General features: G+C 37.4%; 1 protein-coding gene across 2 annotated transcripts in view; it reads right to left on the bottom strand.

Moving 5' to 3' along the window:
• The window catches only part of dock1 (dedicator of cytokinesis 1), a 574,951-nt gene that overhangs the window by 111,338 nt on the left and 451,338 nt on the right, over positions 1 to 12,275 (bottom strand). For both annotated transcript variants that reach the window (XM_073027587.1, XM_073027588.1), the window contains 4 exons: positions 7,345 to 7,430; positions 7,022 to 7,178; positions 4,600 to 4,640; positions 888 to 978 (listed from right to left, as the gene is read on the bottom strand). In XM_073027587.1, coding sequence (XP_072883688.1) covers positions 888 to 978; positions 4,600 to 4,640; positions 7,022 to 7,178; positions 7,345 to 7,430 — 375 coding nt within the window. The remainder of the gene's footprint in view (positions 1 to 887; positions 979 to 4,599; positions 4,641 to 7,021; positions 7,179 to 7,344; positions 7,431 to 12,275) is intronic.

The following is a 12,275-nucleotide window of genomic DNA, read 5'->3' on the forward strand; positions in this document are numbered from 1 at the left end:
GGCTGGAGAGAAGGTTTGTAAAGGATAATAATGCTAAAGATCAAATTTGGCTTCATAGTAGTTTCAATTTACTTACAAGGAGGTGCATGCCTGCTCACTAGCATTTCAATGGCAAACTTAAAAGGCATGTTTAAAAGATGTGATAGTGGTGCATCTTGGCCTTTTTTTTACTGTATTTACACCAACTACTTGGAATGAAAAAAAATCCCATTTCCTCTGCATCGTCCATATTAATAAGGAAGCAAAATATATCATACTTCCACTAAACAACCATATTGAGAAAAATAACATCAACTAGCAGAGTGCTCTGGAATTGAAGTGAGACAGCTAATGAGAGGAACTGCCACATTAATTAGAGCTGATGCTGGGCCAACACTGATTTCAGTAGAATTGACAGATTTTCCATGACTCAGTTCCTCATCTGAACTGAGAATTCCGGTGGCAATACTTTTAACTAACTGCCAGCAATTCAAGAAGCAATGACTTGGAAGAAAGCAATGTGGTCATGTGAGTGGAAGATTGAAAATCAGAAAAGTGACAGAATTTTTCATTTGTTCAGGAGATAGCATTATGACATGGCTTTTAAACCACAATTTTACAAAGAAAATTACTGTTTTCTTCTAGCTCCTTGTGAAACATTTTTACATAAGAGTGCTGATATAATAACAACTTGCAACATATGAACTGATTGATGCTTTCAAATCTGTGAAACAAAGTTGACATTTGGAATGCAAGGTTATTTTCTTAAAAATAAACAAAGACAGACGTTGCTGACTAAACCCATTACCTGCTTTATTTTGTTTCCTTCACTGTTACTGACACCATTATCATAATAATAGTTTTCATAAGCTTAGAAAGTAATTTGATTTGAATTTAAAAAAAAATACCTTAAGCAGCTTTGCATTAAGTAGTAATGTGTAGGCAGCTTCAGTGTAGTTATCACATTCTTTGTGCAGGTCACACAGCTTGTACAGATATCTAAGAATGCAATATAATCAGTTTTGAAGAGATACAAAGTATGTGTTCATATACAGTGTCCTGAATAACAACCTCATATATCAAATACTGTTTATTCTTAAATAAATATTTATCTGTACTGTACGATGGGCACTTTAATTAGCCTCAATAGGTCTGGCTCTGGAATTACTGAGTGTCAAGCCTTTGATGTAACTATTTGAATTAACTTCAGGTAAGAACAGGATCACGATTTACTACTTAAGGTATCAAACAAGGAGTGCAGGCAGTCTGTCACTGGGAAGATGTTTAAGAAGCTAATATTAAAGATGTTATAGCAGGGCATTTGGGAAATAAAATGATAGAACCTGGTAAATTCAGTGCAGTTTTGTTAAAAGAAAGTCGTCTTAAACAACTTATTGGAGTGTCTTGAAAAGAGCGATGGAGAAAGAGGACAAGGTGGATCTAAAGTACATTGATTTCCAGAATGTATTGTTGCATCAATGTTTTGGGAGGTAACAAGAACAGAAGATTGGCAGGCTAACGGAAAAGAGAAAGAAGGTATGAATGGGCATTTCTGGTTCTAGTGGTGTGCCACAAGCATCAGTACTAGAGCTTCAACACAGAACAATTCATATAAATGATTTGGATAAAAGAATCAAATGTATGGTTGCTAAATTTTCAAGTTATAGACAGAAAAGTAAGTTGTGAAGAAGACATGAAAAAGCCACAAAGGTACACAGACAGAATACGTGAATGGGCAAACATTTGCAAATAGGGGAAAATAATCGGAATATCCAAAGTTGTTCAATTTGGAGGGAAAAAATTAAAAATGCAATAACTAAATGAAGAGAAATTGCTGAGTGCTGAAGTACCTGCATGTCCTAGAGAATAATTCACCAAACTCTAATATTCAGGTACTATGAGTAATTGGTAAAATTGCTAAATCCAACTTAGGAAGATAATGCTTCAGCTATATGCACTTTGGCCAGAGTACACCCAGTGTACTATTTAAGACTAAGACATAGGAGCAGAATTAGGCCATTTGGCCCATCAAGTCTGCTTCACTATTTCAAAATGGCTGATCCATTTTTCCCCTCAGCCCCAATCTCCTGCCTAAGTATCAGTTTCTTTAATTAGGAAAGTTATTGTATTGCAAGCCATTCAGAGAAGATATACGAACCAATTTTTGGAATGTGCAGATTGGACAGGCTAGGCTTGTATCTTCTGAAGTTTAGAGGAATGACAGGGGATTTCATTGAAATATATGGGATATTGAGTGGTTTTGACAGAGTTCATGAGAAATGATGTTTCTGCTAAGGGAGATAATCGTAGAGAATCTACAACTAGGTGTTACTGTTTAAACATAAGGCATTGGAGACCAAACTTTTCTCTCAGAGGGTCATGAGCCCATGGAATGTCCTTTGACAAAAGAAAATGAAATGAAAATGTTAAATGGAAACCGTCTTCAAATGATTTTAACACAGACATAGACTGATCTTGATAAATAAAGGGCAAAAGGTTACTGTGTACATACAGGAATGTGGATTTGAGAATACAATCTAATCAGCCATTCCATTCAGTGGAGGTCAGTAAGAGGACATTGGAATTAAAGGTGTGGTAGTGTTGTGAGAGTAAATATAGTTGAATATTTCAGAAAATAGAAGCATTACGCTATGGAACGTTAGTAACACTTGCTTAACATATTGCAGTGGCATATATTGTCTTCAATGCATAATGAGGATGTAAGACCCGTTTCTCATAAAATATATTTGTGCAATTTATGCAGATTGGTGTCAGCTACAGCTCTGTTGGTAGCACTTCTGCCTGAATTAGAATTATCTGGGTTCAAACTTGGAAATCTGTGTGGTACTCTGACGGTATCATCTTTCAGATAATATCTACAACACTTCAAAACTGCATTTACTGGGTATAAAGACCATCTAGGCTTCATGTAAAGAATGTTAAAGGGAGCATATCTATGATTTTATAGCATAGTTTTTGCATCTATTGGGTTATTATTGGACTCCCTCTACCTTTTCATTTTGTGTTCATGATCTGTGTTTGACAAGAGTTCACCAAGAATCACTGCTGAAATAATTGATGAAAGTGCACAAATCACAGGCTAAAAGTCAAATATTTTCTAATTAGTGCAATGTCAACAAAGAAGTAGCTTCCTATCTTTTTTCCTGAAATCCAAGTTCTGATATAAATCAAGCCTGATTGCCAATTGGGATTTGCTTGTTCAATGATAACTGTAAGACCCAACAAAACTCAACATTCACATACTGACCAATTGTTATTCATATAATGGAAAGGAATATTTTCTTTGGCAATTCAGAACTTCAACTTTAATTAGAAACATAGAAAACCTACAGCACAATACAGGCCCTTCGGCCCACAAAGTTGGGCTGAACATGTCCCTACCGTAGAAATTACTAGACTTACCCATAGTCCTCTATTTTTCTAAGCTCTAAAAGTCTCTTAAAAGACTCTATTGTATCCACCTCCACCACTGTTGCCAGCAGCCCATTCCAAGCATTCATCACTCTCTGAGTAAAAAACTTACTCCTGACATCTCCTCTGTACCTACTTCCCAGCACCTTAAACCTGTGTCCTCTTGTGGCAACCATTTCAGCCCTGGGAGAAAGCCTCTGACTATCCACATGATCAATGCCTCTCATCATCTTATACACCTCTATCAGGTCACCTCTCATCCTCCGTCGCTCCAAGGAGAAAAAGCTGAGTTTTCTGTTTTCATAAGGCATACTCCCCAATCCAGGCAACATCCTTGTAAATCTCTTCTGCACCCTTTCTATGGCTTCCACATCCTTCCTGTAGTGAAGCGACCAGAACTGAGCACAGTACTCCACGCAGGGTCTGACCAGGGTCCTATACAGCTGCAACATTACCTATATACCTGCAACATTAAATTCAATTCCACGATTAATGAAGGCCAATACACCATGCACCTTCTTAACCATAGAGTCAACCTGCACAGCTGCTTTGAGTGCCCTATGGACTCGGACCCCAAGATCCCACTGATCCTCCACACTGCCAAGACTCTTACCATTAATACTATATTCTGCCATCATATTTTACCTACCAAAATGAATCACTTTACACTTATCTGGGTTGAACTCCATTTGCCACTTCTCAGCCCAGTTTTGCATCCTATCAATGTCCCACTGTAACCTCTTACAGTCCTCCACACTATCCACATCTCCTCCAACCTTTGTGTCATCAGAAAACTTACTAACCCATCCCTCCACTTGCTCATCCAAGTCATTTATAAAAATCACGAAGAGTAAGGGTCCCAGAACAGATTCCTGAGGCACACCACTGGTGACCGACCTCCATGCAGAATATGACCCATCTACAACCACTCTTTGCCTTCTGTGGGCAAGCCAGTTCTGGATCCACAAAGCAAGGTCCCCTTGGATCCCATGCCTCCTTACTTTCTCAATAAGACTTGCATGGGGTATCTTATCAAATGCCTTGCTGATATCCACATACACTGCATCTACTGCTCTTCCTTCATCAATGCGTTTTGTCACATCCTCAAAAAATTGAATCAGGCTCGTAAGGCATGATTGTGAAAATATTTTGTGAAAATAAATTGTGCTGTGAAAATATTTTGCATACCTGATGTACATTTCTTCTCTTTCAATTTCTTTGTAAAAGTTCTGAAATGCAGATCAAAGGATTTTTACCAGTTTTCTAACACACACGGGCTTTTCAAATGTGAAAATAAGTACTTAAAAATAATAGCTTATAAATTTCTGAATCTTTGTTCACAGGCAGAACTATAACATAATTTCACCTGCTTCTAAATATAACCAACCCAAGAGATTGAAGTCAATTTCAAAACTGTTATTCACAGCAGGTGTTCCCACAGAAGAAGTAGGAATTAAAGAGCTATAATGACAACTTATCATGGTTCCAACCAGTTTGATAGCTGCATTGAATTTATATATACTTCAAGTTTGAAATATAAGTTGTAATGCTCTCGTAAGAGCAATGAAATTATCAGACAGATTCCCATGAGAATAATCAATCTGGTCCCTCTTTATGGTTATTATTTATCAAAAATGTTTTCTTCATTCTACATTCAAAAGTTCATGGAATATATTTGAGAACTATTCCCTTAAGAGGCTAAGTGCTGGGATGTCAAACTGTATTTTCACAAAATTTTATTATCAATCACCAATTTGCTTATTACTCAGGTAATGTGTTTTATTAAAACATAAGCAATTTTAGCAAAACTTTCTAAATGCATTGATATTAACAGAGAATAGACAAGAGGTCTGAGAGCGCATATTCGAAGACAAGCATAAATTACCAGCATCCAATTGCCAGTGGAATTTCACATGATACAAGAGGCAGCATCATTAGCTTTTTCCAATTATTAAAGATAAGTTTTTCCACTAGTGATAAAACTAAGAACATTATCTAAAGTAATAAGCAATTTTTGGGACACCAAGTGTCTCTGATAGGCCCATCTCTTCCTCATGTAAATGAACAGTAATCTTTCAATACCTGAAGAATCAGTAGATCACCTTAACAAACCATTCAGGAGAAAAAAAAAAGTATTTCTAAATGCAGCATGTAATGGATATAATCCCACCAAAGCAGTAAATGGTAGTTCAAATAGCTATAGTAAATTTAAGATCAACTGGGGATTTTTGTAACCAAAGGTTATGGAAACTAGGTGATGGACAAAATAATTCAGTGAGATTAGAGATACTTAATTTCTCAGTTCTGTAAATCAACATCAATGACACAGCCAAAACTGATCTAGCTGACTACTGGTATATCTAAACACTACTGTTATATCTAAAGTATATGCACTTACTCTGTATCAACTTGGAAAATGATTATTCAAGAGTATAATTCTTCAAAGGCCACAATAAACTTAAGCAAACTAACGGCTTTTTTTTTAGAAGTTCCAGGTATAACCATTTTATCATTTCAAATACCTTTTGTTGTAATTTTTATTGTCCTTGTATTCATATTCAACAGTATTTTACCTTAAACAGGCAAATGAATTTCATTGTAATCTTTGCCATAACAGAACCACTGAAAATCTTACAAAAGATAACAAGGGTCCATGACTTCAAACTTCATGTATGAAATAAACCAACAACTTTTTGCATGATAAAACGTTTGGAATGTTGTTGCTCAACATTTGTTTGCATGATTTTAATTTTTATTCTTTTCTCTTGCGCATCAAGGACTGGTCTTTTATTTTTTATTCTTTAATCGGGTTCTTTTGTTTTTTTTTGCTTTGTGGATACCTGTGAGAAAGCATATCTCAATGTTGTATAATTTATACATTCTTTGATAATAAATAAGTCATGAATCTTGAATATTGTCTAAAAGATTTTGTTTGGATTTATTTTTTGCTCAAATTCTTAGAATCACTTTTATCATGTTCTCAGCAAAGGGAAATTTCAATCTTGAGTTTAAGTGGAGGTGGCTTTAATGGATTGCTGGATCATTATTACACTGGGATTAGCTATTCAGTGCAATGTAAAGTAAATTCAACAATTCCAAAAGTATCTGCAATGAAAACAAACTCAGGCTGGAGCTAAAACTTCTATGCTGTTAACTTGAAACAGTCATTCCCAATGAAAACCAAGCAATCATCTAAATTACCCTGAAGAGAATCAAATACTGAATGTTAAATGCATTATTTTTTGCTCTAGCCTTTTATTTTCCAGAAAGAAAACTTTAGATCATTATAGGTGTCCCATAAACACCGCAGGGCTTTTACTTTATGATATCATGATGTTGTTATTTCATGCTTCCTATTTATTGTTATTTATTTATTACTGCATTTGTACAATTTGTTTACAGTTCCTGATGTTTACAGTTTACAGATCCTGTTTACTGTTCTATAGATATGCTAAGTAAGAAATCTGAGAGTTGTACGTGGTGACATGTATGTACCCTGATAATAAATTTTACTTTGAACTTTCAACAATATTTGGGAACTAAATAAGTAGTAATGAAAGAAGTGAACTATACATTCCAGAAGATGACAAAAAAAATCAAAAGTTCTTACCAATACATTAACTGTACAGCTCATTCGGTTTTCTTTGTTTTCGTCGTGCATAATTGTTCTGTAATCCAAAAGCCTCTCCATAAGTCTGACGACTAGCATGACAAAATTTTCTCCACTCTTAGCAAGGTACTTGTGCTTTCGACAATGTTCCAGAAGGCTAAATAAAACAGTAAATGTCATATTTTATTTTAGGCATATAGAAAAGTAATATCAAAGATAAGCAATATCTTGTCCATCTCACAAATATTTCCCAATGCTCACAAACTGTTCATTGTTACAAAGCCTAAATATACAATACTTTATTATTTACAATTGAAACTTACATCTTCTCAAACAACACCTTGTACTGCTCATCCCCTCTGCCTCCTTCCACTTCATGATCAAGCTTGGTGATGATCTCATTTTCAAACTGTAATTAAACATATGTTAATATTTAACAAATATTTTATTAGTACTGGATATTTCAGTACTTTATTTATTCCTGGTAACATCACAATAGATTAATGTTTGAGTATCGCAAACAAATCCAAATGTTATGGTGAGGTTGTATAAGGCATTGGTGAGGCCGAATTTGGAGTATTGTGTGCAGTTTTGGTCACCGAATTACAGGAAGGATATTAATAAGGTTGAAAGAGTGCAGAGAAGGTTTACAAGGATGTTGCCGGGACTTGAGAAACTGAGTTACAGAGAAAGGTTGAATAGGTTAGGACTTTATTCCCTGGAGCGTAGAAGAATGAGGGGAGATTTGATAGAGGTATGTAAAGTTATGATGGATATAGATAGAGTGAATGCAAGCATGCTTTTCCCATTGAGGCTAGGAGAGAAAAGAAAACAGGGGACATGGGTTAAGGTTGAAGGGGGAAAAGTTTAAAGGGAACATTAGGGGGAGCTTCTTCACACAGAGAGTGGTGGGAGTGTGGAATGAACTGCCAGATGAAGTGGTGAATGTGGGCTCACTTTTAACATTTAAGAAAAACTTGGACAGGTACATGGATGAGAGGGGTTTGGAGGGATATGGTCCAGGTGCAGGTCAGTGGGACTGAGCAGAAAAATGGTTCGGCACAGCCACGAAGGACTGAAGGGCCTTTTTCTGTGCTGTGATGTTCTATGGTTCTAAATCCATAGTCCTTAGTTCAGAAAGTACAGAAGAATGAATGACAGAGTAATTAGTATAGGGGACTGGGTTTCAGGTTCTTGGATCATTGGTACCCCTTCACGGCAGTGGTGTACAACAGGGACGTGTTGCATCTAAACTGCAGGGGAAGCAGGTCAGAAAGTGGAGGGATGGAGAGGAAAGTAGATGTCAGGGCCAGTAAAAACAGACAGTTCAAAGTAACAGATACAATAGAATGGATAGATTGCAGTGTGTGTGTTTTAATGCTAGCAGTATTATGGGTAAAGGTGATGCACTTGGAACATGGATCAGTACATGGAACTAAGATGTTGTGGCCATTACAGACATCTGGTTGAGAGAGAGACAGGAGTGGGTGCTTTATGTTACATGAGATTGATGCTTCAGAAAAGATAGAGAGGGAGGTAAGGTGAGGAAGGGGGAGTTGCACTATTATTCAGAGACAATAGCACAACTGCACTCAGAGGGACATAATAGAGGGTTCGTACACTGAATCTTCATGGGTAGAATTCAAATATAGGAAGAGTGTAATCAGTCTGATGAGTTGTACTACAGACCCCAAATAGTCAGTAGGATATTGAGGAACAGATATGCAGCCAGATTAAGGTGTAAAAAACAATAAGGTTGTTGTTATGGAGGATATATGCTTCCCTAGTATAAACTGGGATGTTCTATGTGCAAGAAGTTTAGATGGAGCAGAATTTGTTAGGTGTATCCAGGAGGCTTTCTTAATTCACTATGTAGAAAGTCCAACACGAGGAGGGGCTGTGCACTGAATCTGTGTTGGGTAATGAGTTTGGCCAGATGACCGACCTTTCAATGGGTGAGCAGATAGAGAACAATGACCACTGCTCCTTAAGTTTTAAGGTAACTATAGATAAAGGTAAGTATGGATAATTATGTGATAATATCACCAGCAGTGATATTGTTCCTGATAAGTACGGGACAGCACTAAATTGGAGCAGGGCAACTTCAACAAATTGGAAAAATGGGCAAAAAAAGTGGCAGATGGAATATAGTGTTGGGAACAATAGTGCAGACAATTATCTAAATGGGGAGAAAATTCAAACATCAGGGGTGCAAAGGGACTTAGCAGTCCTCAAGCAAGACTCCCAGAAGGTTAATTCACAGGTTGAGTTTGTGGTAAAGAAGGCAAATGCAATGTTGGCATTTATTTCAAGGGGAATAGAATATAAAAACAAGGAGATAATGCTGAAGCTTTACAAGACACTAGTCAGGCTGCACTTGTAGTATTGTCAACAATTCAGGGCCCTATATCTCAGAAAGGATGCATTGTTATTGGAGAGAGAAATGAGGAGGATCACGAGGATGATTCCAGGAATGAAGGGGTTAACATATGAGGAACATTTGGTAGCTTTGGGCCTGTACTCACTGGAATTTAGAAAAATGTGTGGGGATCTCATTCAAACCAACTGAATATTGAAAGGACTAGATAAGGTTGATGTGGAGAGGACCTTTCCTCTGGTGGGGGCATCCAGAACTAGAGGGCACAGCCTCAAAATTGAGGGGTGCCATTTTAGAACAGAAGTAAGGAGAAGTTCTTTTAGTGCAAGAGTGGTAAATCTGTGGAATGTTCTGCCACAGACTGCAGTGGAGGCCAAGTCCATTGGTATATTCAAGAAGTTGATAGATTCCTGATTGGTCTGGCCATCAAGGTATATGGTGAGAGGGCAGGTGTATGGAGTTGAATGGCTTCTGGGATCAGCCATGACGAAATGATGGAGCAGTCTCAATTGGCTGAATGGGCTAAAACCACTAAGCATGCATTAAAGATGAGAGGGGGTAACTTCAAAGGAGATATGAGTGGCAGGTTTTTTTTAACCCACGGAGTGGTGGGTGCCTGGAATGTACTGCCTTGGGCGGTGGTACTGGCAGATACATAACAGCCATTTAGATAGGCGTATGAATGTGAGGGAAACGGAAGGATATGGACACTATGTAGGCAGAGGGGATTAGTTTAGTTGGTCATTTGATTACTAATTTATTTGGTTCAGCACAATATTGTGGGCCGAAAGCACTGTTACTGTTCTATGGTCTACTACAGGCTTCAAATGTTAAGTTCTGTTTCAAATATTTACATAAAACATTTGGCTTATTAGAAGTTGGAGTGGAAGTATGATATCCTCAATCCTGAGGGACTTCCTAAAAAGGTGTAACACCACTGTTCTGTCATCTAATCACTACAGCACTACAGTTTATGGTTTGTAGAAGTTGTATTTTTTGATAAATACTTCATTTGTTATAATATTCTTCCATATTGATGAATATAGTTGGGGATGAGCGAGTCAAAGGAGACATTTGAAAATGGCAAGGAAAACAAAGCAGAAGTTAAATGTCAGTGTGGAAGTAATATGGCGAAAATAAGAATTACTGCTGGTGAAACAGATAATGTGAGAGACAAGACAGAAATGGAACTGTGGTAGCAGAAAACTGATGGAGGGGCCTATAAACTGACGAGCAACCAGAGAGCACGTTAGATTTGAAAATGAACATATGAATGGTAAAATCAATATTCACTAAGAGCCAGCAGTTTGACAAATAAATAAGGCAGCATAAGTGTAGGGCAGAATGTGAATGAAGATAAAAGCTGTGGCACTCTGAAAATGTTTAGGCTGTGGAGATGACTAATGAGCAAATCAACTAGAGAGTAGTAGGAAAAACAAAATGATAGGAAATATGGATTAGAATCTTGGCTGTCGTGTTGTAGATTGAAATAAAACTCTGATGTTTTGTTGCCATCAAATACGAAAAGTAGCTTCAAGTATTTTACACCGATTATACACTGATATCATGCTGTGTAAATAACTGGATACAATCTTCCTTATGATTATGAGTGTGTAAAACACAGCAAAGATTTTCATCACATTTTCCCATAGATAAAAATAACAATGTAAACACAAGATTCTGCAGATGCTGGAAGTCTTGAGCAACACACACAAAATGCAGGAGGAATTCGGCAAGTCAAGCAGCGTTTATACGGAGGGCAATAATCAACCAACTTCTTGAACTGAGATCGTTCATCAGGGGTGGAAAGCAAGAGGGCCCAAGTTAGAATAAGAATGTTGGAGGAAGGAAGGAGTAAAAGCTGGCAGGTGATAGGTGAGACCAGGAGATGGAGAAGATGAGTGGGTGGGTGGGAGTGGGGAGATGAATAAGAAGTGGGATGTGATAGATAGAGAAGATAAAGGGCTGAATTAGAAAGAATCTAACAGGAGAGGACAGTGGCCCACGGAAGAAAGGAATGGACGAGGGGAACCAGAGGATGATGATGGGCAGGTGAAGCAAAGAGGTGAGAGGGTAACCAGAATGGGGATTATCAAAACTTACTGTCATCTTTTTAAAGTATTGTTTAGGTCATCTCTTAACCTTATTAGCTCCAAGAATAGTTCTCATATTTAACCCTCTTCTCCAAAATGAATTATTTCACCTGCGATAAAATCCTTCTAAACTATTCCTACATGCATATTAAAAGGTTTATATCTGAAATATGATGCCTAAAGTTGCCCACAATACTTTGATTAAGGTCGTACCTCAATCTCTAAATTGTTACACGGGCCACATGCAAATTGACACAGTGAATAAGATCAAGAGTTAAATGCGTGGCTCAAAGATTGGCATGGGAGAAGTGAGCTTGAATTTGTGGGAATTGGCACCAGTATTGAGGATGAAAAGCACTATTCTGTTGGCATGGGCTCCACCTGAAACATGCTGAAACTAGGGTCTTGACAAATCACATAATTAGGTCTGTGGATAGGGCTTTAAATTAAACAGTAAGGCGGTGGGTTTAACTGCAATGATATCAGATTCCTGAAGCAGACATTATTCTTAACTTTGTCATGGGAAGAGATCATCATGCAGATACAGTAAAAGATTCAAGAGTGTGCCTAATGCCTCCTTGGCAGAAATTAAATATTCTCATGGACTCCTGGGAATTTCTGAGCCATGATACTCCAACTAGAAAAACTGCATTTGAACTGATAGTGACAAGACTAAGGCCACACACTGTACACAAAAGGCCCTACATGATCACCTCAGTAAATACCCGCCTGATAACCCTATTGCCCATTACCCATCCCATAGATGAAAGGTGTAGTTTTCACA

This window comes from Hemitrygon akajei, chromosome 23 (assembly GCF_048418815.1).
Source record: "Hemitrygon akajei chromosome 23, sHemAka1.3, whole genome shotgun sequence".
Classification (NCBI taxonomy): Eukaryota; Metazoa; Chordata; class Chondrichthyes; order Myliobatiformes; family Dasyatidae; genus Hemitrygon; species Hemitrygon akajei.